The sequence below is a fragment of the Platichthys flesus genome, chromosome 8, assembly GCF_949316205.1.
Source record: "Platichthys flesus chromosome 8, fPlaFle2.1, whole genome shotgun sequence".
Taxonomy (NCBI): Eukaryota; Metazoa; Chordata; class Actinopteri; order Pleuronectiformes; family Pleuronectidae; genus Platichthys; species Platichthys flesus.
In genome coordinates, this window is record NC_084952.1 from 8,518,993 (window position 1) to 8,541,576 (window position 22,584).

At 42.7% G+C, this 22,584-nt stretch overlaps 1 protein-coding gene across 2 annotated transcripts; it reads right to left on the minus strand.

Moving 5' to 3' along the window:
* Positions 1-21: 21 nt before the first annotated feature.
* Positions 22-19,937, minus strand: zdhhc9 (zinc finger DHHC-type palmitoyltransferase 9). Of its 2 annotated transcripts, none has more exons than XM_062393970.1 (10): positions 19,408-19,937; positions 19,069-19,280; positions 11,340-11,500; positions 8,032-8,190; positions 6,372-6,509; positions 5,924-5,972; positions 4,887-4,989; positions 1,387-1,490; positions 1,032-1,140; positions 22-438 (listed from the first exon to the last, which is right to left on the minus strand). In XM_062393970.1, the coding sequence occupies exons 2-10, from the start codon at positions 19,230-19,232 to the stop codon at positions 256-258; spliced, it is 1,170 nt and encodes a 389-aa protein (XP_062249954.1). In that variant the 5' UTR covers positions 19,233-19,280; positions 19,408-19,937; the 3' UTR covers positions 22-255. The 2 variants fall into 2 exon arrangements, with proteins under 2 accessions (XP_062249954.1, XP_062249953.1); XM_062393969.1 differs by having other exon boundaries at positions 22-459.
* Between the last annotated feature and the right edge of the window lie 2,647 nt (positions 19,938-22,584).

Sequence of the window (22,584 nt, forward strand, 5' to 3'; positions counted from 1 at the left end):
ACTCAACATGAAATCCCCCCCCCCCCCCCCCCCCCTCTTGCAGGGGGTCAGTCAAACAGCTCTGCAGCTCCTGCTGAGGGAGGAGGGGCGAGGAGGGGCCGCAGCAGAGACCCTTCTGGTTGGATGTGGGGCCAGAGAGTAACTGAGTCACCCGCACAGTAACAGACATTGATTATTAATGTTCCACTTCCTGTCCAGGCAGGTTTATGGGGGAGGGGGAGTGGCCGCAATCAGGGCCCGCCCCCCCTCACACAGCTAATGGGACTTGTCCTTGATGTTGGGCGCCTCCACGTCGGGCTCTGGAGAAGCCAGGGGCGGGACCTTGGACGGCGGAGGGTGCTCCTCTTTGGGCGAGGGGCTCTTCTGGTCCGGGGCACCGAGGCTCGGCTTGGCGTCCTCGGGCGTGTGCTCGTTGAGGATGAGCGGAGCCGTGGTTTTCTGTAGGCAGAGGACAGCATGCTGAAAAGACGCAGACACACAGTGAGCCAAGGACCACAAACCGAATAAACATGAATATATCAAGTGTTTTATTTATGATATAACTCTATAATATGACATCAAATGTTACTTCCACCAATAATATCATGAGACTGAAATCAAACGGATGATCGGACAGAGATTTGAGATGCAGTGAAATAAACCAGATCAAAATGTGTGAGGCCCCAGAAGACTGGGAATTAAAGAGGGTTGAAAAGGCTCAAGGAATCAAAACTTCTTTGTTACGACTCCTGAATACATCCTGGATTCTTGCAAACCAATCAGTTCAAGTTCAAATGTTCTTTGGCTTCAACAAACAGAATTAACATATTAAAGTAAATATGTCACAAACAACCAGTGATGTAGTTCTTAATGCTTCAGAATAAAAATACACGCACACCAAACTGCCTCTGTAATGTATTTAGACTGAAGTTAAATTATATTTCTGCTGTGCATTCACTGATCTGCTTTGTAGCCACTTTAGAGCAAACCGGGTGAACATGGAGGATAGAGTGTGTGTGTTCTTGTGTGTGTGTGTGTGTGTGTGTGTTCACCATGGCTTGTGGCTCCGGGCTGCTGCTGCTGCTGTTGTTGCTGTTGTTCGGTGCAGCAGCCGACACAGGAACTGGCGAGTCCTCCTGCAGTCCTCTTCTGTCCAAGACGCTGGGAGGCGAGACAAGGCGATCAGTCACTAAGTGCATCCTGCTCGTGATTCGTTATTCAGCCGAACGAGTCGGAGGAGAAGGAGACTAATCTATCACAGCATCTCAGGCACAGATACAGAACTCCCCGATAAGCAAAAGAAGAAAGCACCACGATGAATACAACAAGGGAGATTCGGATTCAAAACAGACATTTCAGACTAAATCACTCAGGCCTGTGTGAGTCTGTGCGTGTTCCCTGCTTTACCTGGGGTAGGCCGGCCCACACAGAACCTCACAGCAGTTCTTGAAGATGTTCTTGTGGCTGTATGGGTTCTGGACTCGGTTCTTTCCAGACCACGACCCTTTAATCTGGAAAAAAAATAAAATACAGTGCATAAAACACATGGAGTCTTCTCAAGCCATCAGCCGACTCCCCGAACACACCCCGACTTCTTTACCCCCTCGCTCAGTTCTCCTTCAAACAGATTTTCCCTGGGCTTATACCTTATTCAAAAGCAGAGCTCCATTTTTAGATGTTATTCCCACAGGCTTGGCTTTGACCCAGTAAAAGGATCTAGTCAGGGATTTTAATGATTCCTGGTTTAATGGGGAGTCTATGTGCTGATGAGAGTGTGTGATGTGTGTTTCCTCTCAGTCAAACGCAGGCAGCTGACGAAACATCAGATGGTTCTTCTCCATCGCTTGATTTTCATCCTTCTGCATTATTCCCTTTAAAAATCATCTTTTTTTGACTTCCTGTTTTTGGCCTTTGGTTTGTTTATTTGTTTGTTTTGTGAGTTTATTCAAAAACTACTAAGTAGATTTCTAGTAAACTCTGCAGCAGGATGGGACATGAACCAAGAATCAACCCATTAAATTTCGGGGTTGTTAACATTGTGTTTAATCGACAATGTCCCTGATTTCTCAGAGATTAATTCCTGGATCTTTTACTAATACTATTTGTAATGCTGTAATAATGCAAATGGCCCAGTTGTTGCTCTTATTAAGGATAATCTTATCTTATATGATATTTTTAATTATCGCAAAAACTATTAAGAAGAAGAGAAATTAAGTTGATATCGGTGCAAATGTAACAGATATAATGATGCAGACACATTTTCATTTTCACAGCATCTGAATGGACTGACTGACCTTCCTGCAAGTCAGAGAAAAAAAGCAGTATATGTAGATGTAGGTCAGCGCTGCAGTGTGTGTGTGTGTGTGTGTGTGTGTGTGTGTGTGTGTGTATGTGTGTGTGTGTGTGTGTGTGTGTGTATGTGTGTGTGTGTTTGGAGACACAGCTGACAGACCATGTGGGAGACCAGAAGAGCTACAACACTCAAGGTGCCTTCTCTTGTTCTGCCTTATTCCACCGTTTCTATCCTCTTCACACTCTCTCCCTCCTCCTCACCCGAATCCACCCACCCTCACCCCCCTCCCGCCTCTGCCACAGCAGCATCTCTGGCAGCGGGCCCGGGCCCTGCAGGTATCGATGCATCTATTATTAGGCCAATCACAGATATTGAAACGGCCGGGCTGACAGCCATTGTTTCTCCTCCCGGAGCAACGTTACAGTGTAGAGCTGCATTTCTGTACGGGCGGGGGGGGGGGGAAATGAGGCCAAAACATCCCACAGGAGAGAAGAAGGAGAATAATAAATTAATCATAACAACAAAGTACGAGTGCACTCGCTTGCTTTCCGCCATCTACATCTCCCAACGTCTCCAGCAGCGCTTCTCGTCAGAGCCTCTGCTGTCAGATCTGGGCCAAACAAAGTCCCCGATAGAGTACACACACTTTTAATGCTGCACAGACACACACACACACACACACACACACACACACACACACTGCGAACTGGATTCACCTGCATCACCACCACTCATCATCTGCTTCACGTCGGCCCAGTGTGTGTGTGATGACTAAATAATGACTCAACGGGAACGCGCCCAAGCAATCAATACTTCATTTGGCATCAAAAAGCGGAGATTCAGAAAATCCAGCTGCTCTCGTTCGTTCTGATCTCAGCTCAGTTCCAACACTGATTCTTATTAATAGCAGCAGTTTTCAGAGGATTAGTTTGCGGCGTGCTGCGGTGAGAAGAGCCTGGATGCTGCGTTCAAATCATTTACCAGCTCGTTGATTGTGAGGCTTCAAACTCTATTCGCCACCTTTCCCTTGAAGAGAGACTCTGGGGCTGAACCGGATAAAAAAGAACAGGGTGAATCAATGTTTAAACCACAGCAGGAAATATTGGACACACCCAGCATGTGCTTCATTCTGCGTCACGTCTGATTTAGAAATAAAAACGTGTTAGAAACATGTGACATGACATGTTGTTTCAGCTGTTATAAATAATCTCTAGTAGTTTCAGTTAAGATCTTGTTTTATTCTTTTCCTTTGCTTATATTTGAGAGCTTTAATTTGTTTAGTTATTTCGCTTCCCGACATAATAACCTTGTTTAACAAGCAGCAGCGTTAACAACCCTCCAGTCCTCCCAGTCCTCCCAGTGCTCCGGTGCAGAGCGAGGTTGTCAAGGAAACAGCGCGGCGCTCCGAGGAGCTGTAGTGTTTACACCGCAGCCGTGTATGTTTAACTTTCCGGCCACGTGAGCCCAGGCTGACTGATCACAACGTTCACAGACGTTTAAAGCGACTCTTTATATTCACTATGTGCTGAACTTTGTCAAACGCGTGGATCTGAAAACAGATTTTAAAACAACTTACACCAGTGTCTGCATTTCATTGTCATTCCTACACGTGTGAGGGCTGGAAACCGAATCTGCACTCAGGAGGATCTCTGTAAATTTTTACATATGTGAACTATAAACATACATTTTTGTAAATATATTTACATCTAGTGTTTACCGCTAAGGCTGAAATAATTCCCACTAGAGTTGAGAAAATGTGGGCAGGTGATAAAATGGTGAAAACCAGTCAACAGCGCCAAAGGAGACCGGGGAACTTTTCAGTTATCTCCTAATTATACTTTGCCATTTTATTTGAACTGCACATGTTTATCTTTTGGTGACGTCTTCAGCTTCTGGTGCACAATCACCAACCATTGAGCTCAAGTGGGATCCACCCAAACGTGCACGTGGGCCACGCAGGCTGTATGTAAAGATGGACGAGGCCAAAGGTGGTGGTTTATGTACACGTGGGGCCAGGTGCAGTATATGTTATAAACCTCACTTCCCCCACGTTAGTGGATGGAACATGGACAGAAGTAAAAAGTCAAAGTACAGGTCCAATACAATTTTCTCAAAAATGTTTTGTGTGTGTTATTTTAGGTAATTGTTGTTATTATTGCGGGTAAGTTTGTTTTTTAATTAGTCTTTTGATGCTATAAAGAGACAGACTCATGATTGGTCGAGGATGCTACTGTGGGTCCAAGTCTCTGATCACTACGGCTCTAAATGTTCAAGATGGCGAGATGTTTCTGCTTTATTCCTGCATGGGGGAGGAAGAGGAGACGTGACGTCCATCTTTACACACAGTCTATTATAGGCTACATGACAACAGATGCATGCACGTGTCTAAATGTGAATCTATTTTAAATTAAGAGCGGATTAAATCACATCTGGATGTTGTGGTGTAAACATGGCCGAGGTTCACAATAAATTTGTGGAGAGAGCTCAACATGGGCCACCCTCAGCATTTAAGTATAATAATTAATATTCACATATTAGTAAACAAAGTGCAGATGTTGACACCATCATTCGTGTGGAGTCGTGTGTGAGGCAGCATGCAGTTCGGTGCACTTACGTCCTCGTTGGTGGTCTGGTTGAGGGAGATCAGGTAGGTGTGGAAGCCGGTCAGTCCCACCACTGACCACAGGGTGAAGAAACACACCAGCACCTCCAGCACAGTGGACACCAGTTAAGAGAAGAGTAACAGATGTTTGGTGCCAGACACTCGGTCACTGAGTAAACAGCAGGAGACGGCAAAGTGGAGGAGGAGTTATGCAACATGATGAAAGACTAATTAGCAAAGACTAATGAAGAGAACAAAGTCAGAGACGAGAAGCTTCTACTCTTCTAACTGCAAAAAATAAACAATGAGCTGGAGTTTACTTAATAAATAGTAAAATAATTAATCATTAAGTAAACTTTCCTTATTTACTTTTACTACATCTGTAAAATGTTCTACTCTTGCTAATTATGCTTCGTGACTCGATTAAAAATGTCTCCTCCTGTGTTTTAATGTCTCAAGCTAATATTTTAAATTAACAATCCTGTAAAACAGATTTTATTGCACTCTGGCTGCAGACATGTTTTCATCCTGGAGAACTGAGGCTGAAGATACACACCCAAGGCCGAAAGAAAAACAACCCACTTCCTAAGTGGTTGATATTTAAGTGGAGCACAACAAATAAACTGCATAACGCTTCCATGGGAGTGTGGAGGATATTACTCTGAGTATAAGAAGTAGCCTTTATTAAAAAAACATTTAAGTAGTACTATATTTTGCCTGGCTGTTTGGCAAACATATTGTACATATTGTTTATATTGTATATATTCTCTGGAAGCTCTAAATTCATGAGTTGCTGACAAATGCCATGGAAGTGAATTTTTTGTTGAATAAAAAGATAATATATTTAAATTTTACTCACATATAGATTTTCTTTGTAAATGTTATTAGTTAATATTCTCAAAAGTCTCATCACATGTCTGCAGTAATGTTAATTTGAGGTTCCATGTTGCCATTGCTTAGCAGCGGTGTTCTCACGACTTAAACACCAAGCACAACTTTCTATATCATAACTACTATGAGCTGCGTCCAAAGCAGTTTTGAAAGGATATGTTCCAGGTGTTTCTTTCAAAGTGTTCAGAAAGCCATTATGCACCGAGCCTGTGAACAGACAGAGAGGACAGTTGCTGTTTCATTGTATTCTCCTGAAAAGGAACAGATCTCACATATTACACAGTGTAAAGGGAGCAGAGCTAATCATCCCAATGAGAAACGTGTGTCTGTGTCCTGTTGGGTTTAGAACAAGGAAGCAGGAGAATGAGAACAGAAGAGGACTTGTGTCGAGCTGTCAGTTGCTGTTGTGCGTCGTGTCACGTATCAGGAGGAGCCTGGTCTGGATTAGGTTATGCTTATAGAACATGTGCCTGCACTTGCATCAACCCTGGGAGTCGCTGCTGACGAGCGGGTTTCACAGCTCGCTCGCCCTGTTCTGCCACATTCTTGCAGCTTGACACACGTCACTCTCTGCACGTTGCTTCTGATTGGACGGTCGGTACTTACGCATGACCACATGGACGATGTCGAAGGTGAAGATGTAAATGGTGAGCAGGGAGAGCGACAGGGTGAACAGGTAGAAGTATCGGTAGTTCCTCTTGCCCACACAGTTGCCCACCCAGGGACAGTGGTGATCGAAACGGTCTGTGAAAAAGAGAAGAAAAAAAAACAGGGTATAAAAATCTGTAAATCTGTATAAATATGTGAAATGTGGACTTTATTAGAAAACAAACTATTTTTGAAATCAAACAAAGTGTTAAAAATACACCGGTATCAGCTGCAGTCTTTACGTCGCTTTGTGCTTCAGCTTCTGTAAACCTGATGTCTAAATATAGTGATCCCTTCCTGTTCTATCAAACAGAGCAGAGCCAGATGGAAGTTAGGCCGGGAGAGAGGTAAACAGAGGTGAACGTCTTTTTTCTACTTTTCTCTGAACTTCCTGGATGGAGTTTCACAACAAGAGCGAACAGACTCACAAACTTGAGACAAGAAGAGGTTTGTAGAAAATGTCAAATGAATGGATCATTTTTGGATTTGCAGAACAAAGATACTGCATGTTTTATATTGTTTTAGAATTCAATTTGTTCACTGTACACTCGATCTGGAATGAGTCAGCTGTATAGGAAGTATGCTTAGTCTTGTTAATGGCAGTGAGATGGTGATGGTGACCAATTTGTGCACCACACTAACAATATTGTGGCTGCTCTATGCTGTTTGCTAAGTGTGGATATAAAAACCATTGAATTAGAGCTAAAAATATAAACACTTTAGCTACTAGACAATAAAACTGATTTGCCACTTTCCCAAATTGAATCCCATATCAGTGACACGTGCAGCGCTTCAAACATGTTAAACCAGTACCTTTAGTTTTGTATGAATAACCCAATAAAACAAACATACAGACTACTTTGAAATTCTAATAAGTCATTATACATGTACCACAAAATACTGTGTGTATAAGCAAATATTACTGTTATATAAGCTTTTCTGTGCCGTGTATTTGGACTTTCACCACTGAGAATGATGTTAAGCTGAGGAGGTAAAGATATGACTGCAGTAAAACAGGGGAGTGAGGCGTGTGTGTGTGTGTGTGTGTGTGTGTGTGTGTGTGTGTGTATGTGTGCGTGTGTGTGTAGCAGGTGCACACAGATGAACCAGTGTTCACAATGACGGAGCACTTATTCCCTCTCTTAGCCTCCACTGTCTACTCTCATATCGCCTGTGAGTCTATGCTGCGTTCAAACACATTCCTCAATCATCAGCAGCCAAATGACTGCAAGACACTGCGGGACTGAGAGACACAACAGCCAAACACACACCACACAGACACACACATAGACACACACATGGCAACACACAAACAAACACACTGCCTTCAAAATTCAAAGCACGTTCTAAAAAAGTCCACCCTGTGATGTTTTTCGTGAGTTTGTCTCAGTTTTCTAAAACCTTCTGTACCATGTTTGCTTTGTCTGACATTTATTTATAAATCTGTTTCAAATAATGTCATCACCGTGACAAATGAATCCAGGCAGAATATGAAGGTCAATACTCTGGTAACAATCAAGTCAGGAAGCTATTCTAACATTTCTAACCTTTTACTTCTGAAAAAAAGTCTCATGAACCATAATCCAATGAGAACAACGGGTAGGAAGTGATGTCTCACCGACACAGTTGTCGCAGATGCTGCAGTGAGACGCTCGAGGAGGTCTGAAGATCTTGCAGGTGTAACAATACTTGAGCTTGACGATCTGGTTGTTGATCTGGACGTTGCGGATCCGCGGTGGCGGCCGCTGACCCGCGGGAACGTTCCCGTTGGCGGCCTCTGCGGAAACAAAAGAGAACAACACTCATGAGAAGGCGTTTTAAAAGAATTATTATTATTAACTCTCTCACATCTTTAGTGCCGGCAGGAAGAATAAGCTTCGCAAAAGGTGCGATTATTAAGAGCGCTCTTGCACAGGAATGCATTGGATGTTGTAGCTGTTCACAATATTACATTCACCTGCAGTATTTCTCAAAGAGACCGGTAGAAATGTGACATCAAGTGACAAGGACGAAGAAAAAGCCAGATATAAATCTTGATAGTTGAACCTTGAGAAAATCATTGGATGACAACATTGGCTTGGTATTGATGCTGGTGGATTTATGTGTAATGACCGCTGAGCTGTTAATCTTATATATTAGCAACACTATGGTGCACAGTGTCCAGTTCTATGGGAGCATGAGCTAACCTTCCACACACCGGAGTGACTGTATTTCACAGTCGTATCATGGACGTGACGCAGCCTCTCTTTAGCACAGCAGTCGGCAACCAAATGAAATTCTCTTTTTCTAAGCAGCTCCGATTTTTCTTATTATGTTGCACTGCAGGAGCCATTAGAGAGGCTGGTTTATGACCAGAGGGCTGCTGGCAGGAGTCTGTCATGGGAAAAGCTGTAAGGGAGAAATCTACATGCTGCCTGTGGCCCAATGTGAATGTTGGACTCTCGGTTGGACACATTAAGATAAGGAAAATGTGCCAAACGTGGAAATTAGATTATCAGGGATTGAGAGAGTGCTTAGGGATGAGTGGAGGAAGAATTCTGCATTAGCTAAATTGCATACTTATCCTTATTATATTGCTCTAAATGACCAGTCTCTGTTATGTAAAAGCATATTAATAAATCATTGAAACACATCCACAATAGAAACTATCCATAATAAATCTACAGAGATGAAGATTTAGAAATGTATTTTATCTGACGGCACAAAATGTTCAACGTAATATTCATCTAAAGAATTCTGGGATAAGCGGCTTTCAGGATAAAGCAGTGGTAAGCGAATGAATGAGTCATCACTCACGGGGAATGATGCCACTCCCTCGGGTAGCAGAGCCCTGTCTGCGAGGGGCATTCAATATTCCAAGAGGAAGCCTCTCCTCGTATTAGCATTCCCCCCGGGACCAGTCGCTAACAGGCGGAGGGGACGGAGCGCAGGGGCTGTGGCGGCTTCATCAACATGCCGGCCTCGGCTTCAGAATGAAAGCAAACGCCCCATGCCTGCCTCCTGTGTCGTCGCACACACACTTATAACAACAACAACAAACCAGCCGTCCAAACACAAATACCGGCTCTTAGCTCTAAGTGCGGGATGGGAGTCGTTAAATCGAGAGCTTTGTTTGAGCTGCTGCAGTGAATTTTCTGCCTTTTTAGAATTTATGTAACGGATGTTTTACTTCTTTGGAGGTTGTGTAAAGTGGATAAAAAAGAAAGAAAGCACAGAGTGAAAGTGATTAATCAGTGAAAGGTTCTGGAAACTGCATGCTACTAGAGATTTATTCTTTGTTTGTAGTTTGCAGGGAAATCCTAAAATCTCCTGAGGTTAAGAGACTTGGAGAAGTTGGAAAATTCAGGAGACCATGATGAATACCTCGGCGTTAATAGTTTTTTAATGTGTTCCATATACTGTGTCCTGCAGTTAGACTATACTGTAGCTTCTGCCTTTAACTGAGGAAGCATTTCGGTCTATAAATGCTGTACAAACTGTAGACATATTGATTCCGCAGTTACATTTCAACTAATTCCCTCCAAGTAAATAATTAAAAGACCTCAATGAATGTGGTATTCATGTTTGTGTTAATGTGAATAAGAGCAGTTTTTAATAGTTTAACTTCCTTTATCAACTGGAAGTGTATCGATAAGTTGATCAACAGAAATTATTATTGCAAATATTCTCTAAAGGTCTCTAGTTTCAAACATTTGATTTGATTTTTGTGTTCCTGTGTTTGCCAACATATTCTGTATAATTGGGTTTTATACCATGTGAGTTCTGGGAACTCTTAAACAATCAAAACAAAATCATCACTGAAATCCAAACCTGTGTCAATACTGAAAAATAATCATTAGTTGCAGCTGTATTCACATGTATCATTTCCTCATATAAACTACAGGCAGGTGCCTGTGTCATCACAGCCAAACATGGTTCATCCAGCGAGCAGAAGGAGTCACATGATGAGAGCAGCACTGGCTCACCCACTCTCAGAGGAGCGAGCGCCTCAGCATCCCTCTCACAGTCCACCTCTGTCATGAGCAGAGACCAGTCTCCACCCAGGACTCCTGTGTGTAGTGGGAGAGCGATGGCTGAAGGACGCCATGAATCTTACACCGAGACAAAGGGTGAACACGGAGCAGCCACGAGAGGGAGGGAGGGAATGAGGGAGGGAGGGTGAGGATGCAGAGTGAGCTGTTGCAGTAATATCACAGAATGACTTATCATCCAGACATAAAGAGTCTGAAGAGCAACCGGAGCAGACGGGGAAACAAATGAATTTCTGATGAAGACAATGAGAGTTTGTCGTCATTAGTAGACAAAGCGAAGTATTTGTTTTGTATAATGAAACACAGACTCCTCTGAATGAATAAGTGTTAGACCGAGCTCTACATCCACCGCCGAGCGAGTCCAACCTTTAGAAACATAAAGTATAACGAACATGAATAAACCAGCAGGACCGAGGCCGTCTGCTCACAGCTTCCTGCCGACACTAAACTATTAATGCTTCCAAATACTGTCCCTTCCTCAACTTCCACAGAATCCACTGAACAAATCCCCGATGTGGTTTTTATACGAGACAAAGAGACGTGCTCCGCCGAGATGACGACAGCCTATCAGATCATGAGCTGTAACAACCGTTTGTTCTGCTGTTGACTTAACATTTGAATGGATGTAGATAAGAGACGTGTCTGTCGGCATTATGAGCACTGACTGTGAATTATAACTGTACACACACTTTAAGGACAGAAGGCCGACTGTCACCAAGGACGACTCGCTTCCTCAAACCTTCAGGAGTCAGAGCATCATCAGTAAACATGGACTTTACTTTCTCTTTTCTACTATTATCACGAATAAATTGACTTTTCGGTGGATCAGAACTCAAGACAACACATTTCATGCAAAATCATATGAATGCGTTTATTAATTTTGTTCATAACCTACCTATTTCCATCTCGATGAATGTGGCCTCCTCTTGGAGGGCCCGTGGCAGAACCCCAGGGTCACTGAAGCTGGTCCTCAACAACATGGCCATGACGAAGAGGAAGAGCACGATAGCGAAGACTGGGATCAAGGGAGACAGATGCAGAGCCAGGTATGGACATCTGCAGGAGGGGAGACAAAAGCAATATGAATGAAGAGAGATAGTGATTTTACTAATTGATACATCTTTTTATACAATTTTGAAGACAGAAAATGTCGAGACAATCTCTGGTTCTTGATTCTGTAAAACAAATGATATATTTCTGAACAAAGTAATTAATAAGTGATGTTATAGGATCAGTTAGAGGGCAGGTCTGTAAAACCACTTGTGGAGTCTGCCGGGTTAAGCGATCATTAGCTATGGCTGAAAAGGGACGACATCACCTGGTCAATTAACTTATCTCAGTAAGAAAAGGGCCGGAGTGGAGCTCCTGTAGGAACAGGTAACCGTCAAAAGGCCAGTAATTATGGGACACACCCCCGGGTCTGATCAGCCTGTGGTGGGGGGGGCCTGCCTCAGGACAGGGTGTCCTGTGAGGAAAAGGCCGAAACACCTAAGGACACTGAGGAAAACAACTGAAGATGTGTCCTAATATGCATTCTCTTGTTGCCCTTCATCAGAATATCCAGTCAGAGTTCTGATCCACAGGGATTGTAACACCCAGTTCCAACAACCAATAAAACATTCATGATCATTAGTTGCAGCCCTTCTCTCTTTGATTTAAAGAGTGGAAGAAATATTTATATAGATGTGACAAGCTTAATCGTGAGAGCCCTCTGAAAGAGAGCACGGAGGACATGACACAACAACACGATACACATTCTGAACTGTTGTTCTGAGCACAAGGTCGTGACCTGCCCTTTCTCTGGATCGTGCAAGAGTCCCGGCCATGAATAAACAACACCACGCCACACTCCCCTCACCTTCTGGAAGAGTGGAGCAATATTAGCATAACTGCGATTGCCAGGCCTTTGAGATTAGAGCCAGCGGGGCTCCACCGAGCAGGCCTGCTGCTCAACACGATAACAGATGTGAGCTGCGACAGGGAAGAGCGCAGCAGCAGAAAACGCTCCCGCATGCTGATATTAATAGTTTAACTGCACGGCCTCAGCTCCCTCCCATGTGGCCGGGATCATCTATTCAAAATGCAAAACTACTGTTGCACTACAGGGTTGCAGGTTGTTATGCCATATCCTGTACATGACTAACTTCCCCACCATGTTATTCAAAAAGAAGCTGCACACAGAGCTGACACACTCTGCTTTATTATGAGGAAGAAGAACTTTAGAGCTCTGATAATCCACTGATGTACATCATCTTTTTGTTAAAGTCAAAGTATAAAGTTGAAGTGTTCAGGAAATCCACTTGAGCAAACCTTAAATCTCAATGTATAAACAATTAACCATGTAAGTAATAAGTTTTAAACAATTCCATTTAACATCCTTGGGTTTACGACAAAACGTCATCTTGAAAAAATATCAAAAAGAAAATCATCAGATAAACAGTTAAAAAAATAATCTTTCAATGCAGCCCGAAGTTATTACAAAAAGATATACCAGCCACATGCATGTACTGTAACACAAGTACATATAAATGTGTGCTTTTTTTGGTGATCAAAACTGCTTAACCGCACAAACACATAGTATTTTGTATAACTATGTGGATGTAGCTGGTTTATTGGGATTTGTTCATTAGAAACAAAATGAATTGGTGTTTAATCAACAGAATTTGACAACCCTTGAAATACAAATGTTTTTGAAAAAGTAATTTGACCGTGAGAGAGTTTTGTTCGGGTTTCTTTGGCTGGTATTTCCTCCACTGTCTCCACACACAGCTGAAAGGAAGTTTAAAAACAGAGGAGAGTATCTGAGTGAACAACTGTCAGTCGGCAAAACATGGCAGTGAACAGAGTCCTGATAACTCTGTTGTACCTGGCTCATGATGTAAGCAAGGTACATCAACATACCTGAGCACTGACACACACAGACACACACACACACACACACACACACCTGCAGGACTGGCCTGAGCAGTTTCCCTGCATAGCCTCTTTTTCACACTAATGGAAATCCAGAGCAGATATCAAATCAATAGAACTTTCCACTGGAGGAAGCCTGTGAAGTCGCTCTGTCCCATTGGTAGTGCGGGGGGGGGGGGGGGGGGGGCAGTGGATTCGGACTGAGGGGAGGCAGTCTGTCGATGAAGTGTAATTCCCGTAATGATGACTGGTCGGTATTCGAGGCACACTCTATCATCGCTTCCCATCAAGCCTGCACGTCCTTCCTGGATGTGACCATTTCCTGTGCTGTTGAGGAGCCGGGTGGTGCTGGCACAGTGACGCTGGCTTTTCATCAGTCAGCACGGAGGCAGCAGAAAAACAGGACTTAATCCATGAGGAGAAAAATGTTTTCATCATCAACAAGTTGATCGATCAGACCGCCCAATGCCACAAAGCCCCCCCCCCCCCCGCCCCGCCAATACGCTCCCTGTAACCTCCCTGTCTGTGGGTAGCACATTATAAACGACTTCAAGTGGTGGGAAGTAACAAGTACATTCAAATACAACCCTGAGGTACTTGTACTTATACTTCACAACATTTAAATCTCTATGAGAGAGGGGATCAATACCAGTCTCATGTTCGTGCAGTAAATACGAGTCTGGAGTGGGTTAGCTCAGCACTAGGACTGGAAACAGCTAATGAAGAACAGTAACATAAACACAACAATCTGCTTTAGCTTCAGATTTACAGTAAAAAATATGAGACTGCAATCAATCCTCAGATCGTGTGTGTGTGTGTATTTGTGTGTGTGTCTGTGTGTGTGTATTAGATGCATCAGGGTGTGTCTACCCCACGTTGATCCAAAGGATTTCCCTTCTTAGCTGAGAACGAGATGAGAAGCTTCTAAAGTAGAAGTAATAAAGTAGAGTCAAATCATTTAAGTCTTCAGTAATAAAACCAGGATTAATATGTCAATGTGTCATTCCTTAGGTGACTCATGACATTTTACTTTTGTAAACATTTAAAGACCTTCCTTTATTAATACTTAGTGTGTGTAAGCTGTTGCCGAGCTGCATGAATCATACTACAAATGAATAATGGACGTGATGTGCAGGCAGATCCACAGTGGGCCTCAGTAACAGCCCTCTGTGATACATACGTCTGGAGACTGAGATCAGGCCTGTTTCTGGGGCAGTGATGAAGAAAACAAAAGCTCTCCTTCTCTGTCTGCTTTCTCTCCTCTTCCACACACTGATAGAACGATACTCCATGACTGAAATTTGTACATATTCAGATTAGAGGGGGTTTTTCAAAGGAGCCTCCACACACCCTTAAATTTCATCACATGACTTTCTAGGCTTTTCCAACATCGTCAGAATGTTCTTTTCTTTTCAGGAAACAAACGTTTAAGTCTAGGAATGGAACACAATGGTAAAACAGGAAGCTTAGACCTTAACAATGGACAACCGAGATAACTGTGAGGAAACATGTCATTCAAACCTCTTTGTGAGGTTGAGTTTAAAAAAGGTTACTCTGAACTTCAGTGGGTAAGGTCTGTTGTCTGGGTTAAATCAGTCGTCCTCGTTATGCAACATTTAAATACCATATGAGTGAGATGAAACATTAGAGCCGGGGTCGTGACCATTTCCCTCAGATTACAGCTCGGATTACAGATGTTGCATCATAGAATATTCACTAAGTGAAATGAATGCTAACGGTGTATGTGATGATTTAATTTCAGCAGCAAGAAAAACCACACTTGTACTTCAACAGCATAATTGAAGGAGAATCTATGTATATACACGTCTTCAATTCGTGCATCTTCATCAAACCGAACAGATAACGAACACAGATAAAATCCCCTCCCTGTGTGACAGAGGGAGGGGAAGAAATCTGCACTCTCCTCCTGCCACGGAAGCCGCCGGAGAACAAAGCCTGCGGATCACCGTTACTGTAAATGGAGCATGTACTCTGAGTAGAGCATAAATCATGTTATTGCTCATTTAGCCTGGGCAGGGAGCTGCTTTCTAATTGGCTAGCATGGAGACAGGGCGGGGTTAGAAATGCTGCGGGAGCCTCAAGGGTCGGTTACGAGATTTCTTCTGAATACAAATGCTCTGAGACCACTTGCCCATTCACTTGTAATGGGGAAATGGTCGACAGTGGGCCTGTGTGTACAAACCCATGGGAAAAGGATGAGTCTCTTTATATGCACATATGCCTCTCTAGCTTCAGGCCAGCGTCCTGGGTGGACACACAGATGACACAATGTCCTTGTGTTCCAGTTTCTTATTCCCTCATCCAAGCTCTATAGGTGGCTATCCACATTCACACATGCATGCATGCACAAACACACACACTGACACAAATGTGCAAAAGGGAACCAAACCAGCAAACATCCGACTGTGAGGAAGCTTTGTGACGTGGAAACAAACATGTCAGGCAGTTAACTTCCACAGCCTTTCACAAATCACCTCTCATAACAGAGTCTATCAATTCCAACAGGGTAAGGGACATGTCGTCCAAAAATTAATTCTGCCCGTAGAAGGGAAAGATAAGCCAGGCCCACATCCTCTGTGAATAATTTGTTTAGTTGTTCCTAATGAGTCTTTTCATTTGTGTAGTCAACCGGTTGTTTCCTCAATTTAGTACAAATTAAAGCACAAGGTGGTTTCCCTGCACGCGGTGCTGATGGCTGGTGATAAAAGTGAGAGGTCTGCTCAGAGGATATGAGACAGTCTGCACAAGGACGTGTCCCTGTCTGTCCTCCCGTCAACGCCACAGTGCAGCTCCCAAACACAATGAAGAACAAAAAAGAACAAACAAACAAACAAACAAACAATTAAGGAAACTAAACCTGCAAAGACTGAACGATAAACTAAAGCAAAATGCTAAAGAATCAGCCGCCACAAAAGGCTTTGTTTCAAATAATTAGATTATCTCATGCGTCAACTAACCGAAAATTAATCTGTGACTATTAAGATAACAACGTTTATTTCATGCATCTCTAGAAGAAGATGTGTGAAAGTTTGACATGGATTTATTATTAGACAGAGATCATTTGAGCGATAGACAAAAGGTCAAGAGATCACCAAGGTCATTATAATCAATACTGACTGGGGCCTGTGTGTGTGTACCAAATTTCATGGCAATCTATCCAAAAGACCTGGAGACATTTCACAAAGAAACTGAAATATAAACCTACTGGTGTTGTCAGAAGAAAAGCAGGATAGAGGAGGTATTTTTGTACTAAATGTCATGATATCCATCCAATATCTTTTTTCAGGAAACTCATTTCTGGATCCAAATGGTGGACGGACCAACAGAAGGATATTGCCGTCAATAGAGACACATTTCATGCTCCGTGTCTTTGTCACATATGATGGTAAACTTATTTTTTGGGGGATTCAAGACTGTTGCTGGGTCAAAACAAGCAACTTAAATAAATCACCTTGGTCTTTTAGAAATAATAATGGGATTTTGTTTCACCATTTTTTGACATTTTAAATAAAAAAGCTCGTTTAGGAAATTGTGTTGCACCTCTGACACCAGCTGAGCATATTCTACGAGGCTATAACACCAAAGTCTGGACTTATTGTTTTTATGCTCAATTAAATGTAATGTAATTGTGCAATTTGTGAATGCAATAAACTTCAGAGCCTGTGTTTCAGAAGGATATTGCCTCTGCCACAGATTTAAATCACATATGTATCAACAGGCCGTGTAATGCTGTGTTTGAAAATTTCCCTCATGTCGTTTGGGCCTCTCCAAATTAATATCCCCCCCTCCCCCTCCCCACGAGAGATAATTATGTTTCACTGTAATATGAACATAGCATGCTAACAACCCTCCAGCCATTAGGCACTGCAATGCCTCCTCTGGGCTCAGGATGTTTAGCTTGAGAAGCATCGTCTCTCTCTCTCTCTCTCTCTCCCTCTCTCTCTCTCACTGCGCTCCGAGCCAGACAACATCTCCTTCTGTCCGGACTCAGAGGGAAGAAGCAGGAGGCCATTAAAGTGCAGAGCAGATCGAGATGGGAAGGCCCTGGCATGAGTGAAAGCAGCTACCTCTCCACTATAGGCTCCAAATCCATTTGGCCTGGTCGACTACATACACGCCCACAGAGAGAGAGAGAGAGAGAGAGAGAGAGAGAGAGAGAGAGAGAGAGAGAGAGAGAGAGAGAGAGAGAGAGAGAGAGAGAGAGAGAGAGAGACTGTGCTGCACGATTTGTGCCTCATCATCATGTCTATAATCTGTCACTCCAAAAAACTGGAGAGAAAGCAGAGACGGGGGAATTTAAAAAAGGACAAAGACAGAAAGTGGGCGTACTCTGACTGAAGAGCGGCACCGCTCCATGATGATTTTTCACAGTCATGGTCTTCATTTTTTAAAAACAATCCTCTGCACAGCCTTGGCTGGCAGGATTTGGGTTCACAGGCAGCACCCGAGCCAGACGGCATCGTTCTCAGGGCTAATGAGTCCGCGGGGTTGTTTGAGTGCTGGATTGAGACCGAACTGCTGAGAAAACAAAAATGGCAGCTTTCCTTTCTAAAACCCTGAAGCTGGACAGCGAGGGTTATCAAATATTAAACACCTCTGTGTGTGGTCAATCATAAACCTCTTCTCTGTCAGAGCAGAGGAACATGAATGCAAAGTGTGTTCGGGAAGAACAGAAATAGCTTCATTACAAAGAAGAAGACAATATAACAAGTGAAATACGATAGAAACATGTGAGATGAGTCAAAATGCCTGAGAGATATTTATTTGAGTGTTTTTATAATCAATAAAAAATTAAATCTGATTTTCTGTTATCATTTTTCCTGTCATATATCATACTGTACACAATATATATTTGCGTTGGTTACATAAATCAGGATATTTCTATGCACAAGCTTGGATTCACTTCATTGACGAGTCTGTGTTTTCATAAAGATTCCAATGATCGTTGGGTTTATAAATAGCTAGAAAGACGACAGAACCTAAAGTGACATCTTCAAATGTTTTGGTTTGTTAACGCAAATATCCAAAGGAATTTAGTCAAGGAAGATAATTATTAGTCTACAAAAAACTAAATAATAATAACATTGGAGAACCTGGAACCACAGGACTTTTACATCATCTCTTAAACAGTGTCATTTACGTCATGTTTTTAGCATAAATATCCTTGGTGTAAATGACACAGTTTCGAGCCAAAATTAGAAAATCGGGCTTACAGACACTTGATGACACCACAGGAGCAGTATGGAGACATTTTGAGTTTTCTTTCTGTGGTTTTTCGACGTTTGGAGAAGTGGTCACCATTTACTTCTGTACTGGTGTACTGATTTGACTGCAACACTATTTACCCCTGCAACTCCAAAAGTGATTGTGGACTCACCCACCCCTCCATCGCCTTATGAGTAGATAATGAGGTAAACAACATATTTTGGGGTGACCTATCCCTTTAACTATCAAAATGGCTCTAAAAGAATCTCCTTTACATGAACTAATCTGTTGATGAACTTGGTTTTGCCGGACAGGGACCCTCACTGAGACACAGGCCCACTGCCAGCTGCTCTACGGGGATGTGAGGGTGCTGGGTGGAGGCACATGCGTCCTGAGGTGACTTATGGATTCAGATACAGTGGATATGAGGACCATCAGGATTCAGAGAGAGAGAGAGAGAGAAAGAGAGAGAGAACAGGACTTACTCGAAGGCGAAGAAGAGGGAGCAGGTCCCAACGATGAGGAACAGGGTCAGGTAGAAGACTCCTTTCTGCCGGGCCATCATCACCCGGCCGTCGCAGCAGAACGTGTTCTTCCCCGGGAGCTTCTCCCATTTTCGCACCTTTCGCGTGATCATCACCGCCGACATGGTGTCCTCTCGTCGGATCCGATCTCTGGGTGAACGTCAGCTGTTAAACTGTAGAGAAACAACAACAACAACACAAATCAGACAATGAGGGTGAACAGGGATCGGGTGTATCATTAGAAACACAATCCACAGCGCTGTGTTGCGCACAGATAGAAAAAGCAAGCAGGGCACTCACTGAGTGGTGTGACAGATTTCTGCACGGGAGGACCGACCAGCATGTTCCTTCCTCAAGTGTCGCAGTCACATCATCAGTGTCTCCGAATCCATATTATTCCCAGTTTCCAGCTTTTACCGCAGCATGTCATCCCCAGTGTGGAGCTCCCACGCTGCTCAAACAATCCGTTTCCCCCCCACACGCACCGTCCACACGGGGTCACACGGGATTATTATCAAGGATTATTATTGAATATTGATCAGGAGGAATTCACCCAAACGCGTGAGGAAGACGCAGAAGAAGGAGCCTGAGAATCCGGCGGATCGGACCTTGACCGGTTGACATTCATATCATATCTGGTTGAATCATAAACGATGGTTCGCTCCGGCCGCTTCTCGTTCCTCGGGAATCACACTACGACCCGGACGCCGTCAAATAAATAGTAATAATCAGGAATAACCGCGGTTCGAGCGGAGGAGGAACGTGGATGTGTCAGATGAGCAGGTTTTTCTTCTCCTCCTCTCTCTCTCCCTCCCGCAGGATCCAGCTCCTCCGTCAATGGCAGCAGGAAACACGCCTAGATTGAAACGTCCAACCTTAAAGGGGCAGGACAGGTGAAAAGAGAGGAACAAAGGAGCCACATCTCGGCTCCGCTCACGTCATGTTCTTATCTTAAAGATGCTGGAGATACTGGAGCCTCTGTGTGACCCGAGGAAGAGGCTGTGAGGAAGAGGATTCACGATTTGAATCCCTCTGCTCTTCCTCCATGTGTCATCTTCAGGCGCCACAGGGGAACACTGCAGAGGAAAATCACTGGATCACTTTACTTTTCTACTTTATAATTTTTCAGTTCATTTTTGCACAGCTGTACATTTGCTTTTGTATATTTGTCATGTAAACATTATTAACTATGTATATTTTTCTGATACTTTTAAGGTTACATATTTTTCTGTATCTATTTTGAAGATTACATATTTTTAATAGATATATATTTTGTATTGTTTTGTGTATTATGCATGTTTTTGTAGGTAAATATACAAACGGTAGCACCTGAATATTCAGTATCTTTTTTCTTAATCCCAGCAGAAATACAGATTTGACATTCTCACTTCTCATAATCTACAGTTTGTCATATGATGAATATTAACATGTGAAAATAAACTCGCATCTGAGGTAAACCATCAAGTTGGTTAGTTATACAACACAACACAACAATGTGACACAAATAAACATGAGAAATTTGGAGGTTTGATAACAGTTTGTGATGCTATCCTAGTGGTCAGGGTACTTAATACATACTGTATTTCTAAATTGAAATAATTGTTGAACAGAAGATTATATTTATTGATCTTTTCTTGACAATATCTGGTCCAACTCCATTGTTTAGAAACACTGCAGTCATCTTATGCATTTGTGTAACTGTTGTGACTTTAAAGTCTGCAGGAGCTTTTGATTTAAAGTCTGTGTGGTTATGTATGCATGGCCAGTAATAAAAACAGCACTTATATCGACCGGACAAGATGTATAATGGTCCCTCTAAGTCTTTTTGAGTACTGGCATGCATAAAGTGTTACTCTATAGTTCAGTATTGGCTCAACTCAGATGTGTGGCCATTAAAGCCTCCTTGTTTCTACACAGATGAGGGGAGATGGCACTTTATGAGATGCATGTGGTCGGGCCGGACGCTGAACAACCCAAAATGAACCAAACATCCTCACTCTCAGTCCGTCCTTGAGTTATTAATCTGAGGTGGAAAAAATGCTCTGGAACCTCATCAGTCGGGAGCCCTGCTGTTTTATACCCGGTCCAGAGGAGGACATTATTTATACATGACCTCTCAGGTGCCGCTTTGATGAACCTGCCAAGGCAGCTTCAAATGAACTCATGGCTGCAGACAACTTCAAAAAGTCATTATCAAATTCTGGTGCCACTTTTCATCACAGTGGAGAAAACCGGAAGAAGGATGTTTTATCTCGGGGTGAGAGGAAAAACTTCAGGATGTGACCGGTCTAATGTGTCTGAAAGCAAACAGATGGATAACTTCATCCCCAGTGGTTTCACACATGAAATACACAAAAACACAGCTCAGCATTCCACTAACAACGGAGAGACAACAAGGAAGAGACAAAAATGCCATCAAATCATTGTAAAACGAATAAAAATGTACACTATATTATCTACAATTCACTGTGTCCAGGCTGTGAGAGTTATATAATAATACTGTGGGTATTAGTCCAACTGAAGTTTGTCAAATCTCTTGTTCTAAATCTGAAACTGCTCCTATAAAAAAAAAAAAGTACTCTTAAAATGAAGGTGCTACTGGCTTTGATTTACCCTCATGATGTCATCAGGGGTATTCGGATCAAACCTGTCAACTGAGTTCATGCACATCTTCCTCCATTTAATATTAATTATTAAAAGGAAAAGCTAATTTTAAAGCACTGACAGGACACTTCTGACAATAGTCTCTGCCTTCATTTAACTATTTCTGATTCAAGTTGACCTTATTCACTGTGACTCACCGCCCTGACTTTTGTCTCCATCTGTTGACATCAGTTGGAAACTGGTCCAAACCAAACTGATGCTTTTCTACAAATTTAGCCCGAAACTGTCCATCACCGATTGAAATGTGGCACAAATTCAGTCTTAGCTATTATCGTGACAATTAGGGCCCGATGTCTCATGATCAGAGTCCAAGCATGAACAGCTCTATGTGTCAATATTTCCTCAGTCATTATTTATTTTTGCATGCAGCCCTTCAAAATGCATTTGCTCTGGCCCGCTCAGTGCTGCTTGGCAGTCCTAGAAATGTTAAAAATTAACATTTTATATATATATTTTTTTTTTTCAAGCAAGTGAATAGGCTTCTATAGGGCTTTAACGTGCTCAAATGCTCACCTCCTGCGCAGAAGTGGACTGCGCAGGATTTATTTAATTTATTTAATTTATTTAATTTATTTAATTTATTTAATTTATCTACATAGTGTAATATATTTTGCAATGAATAGGTGGTTGCACATATTTATTTTTTTACAATTTGTTCTCTTTTCCCACTCAAATATGTATCATATGATATAACGCCACTGTTTAATTTAACATAAGTCCGCAGCGGGAAATCTTTAATCAACAAAATCACGAACAATCCGCCGTTTGTCGTTACAATAAAGTTCGATGGGTTCAAATGTCCGTCGCGTTTAA

Excerpts from the sequence above, each read along its gene's own strand:
- zdhhc9 (XM_062393969.1), bottom strand. The coding sequence starts at position 19,232 with ATGTCGGCGGTGATGATCACGCGAAAGGTGCGAAAATGGGAGAAGCTC. Across the intron at positions 11,501-19,068 it reads TCCCTCTTCTTCGCCTTCGA|ATGTCCATACCTGGCTCTGC; the intron begins GTAAGTCCTGTT and ends CCCCTCCTGCAG. Across the intron at positions 4,990-5,923 it reads TTGAAAGAAACACCTGGAAC|TGTGCTGGAGGTGCTGGTGT; the intron begins ATATCCTTTCAA and ends ACTGGTGTCCAC.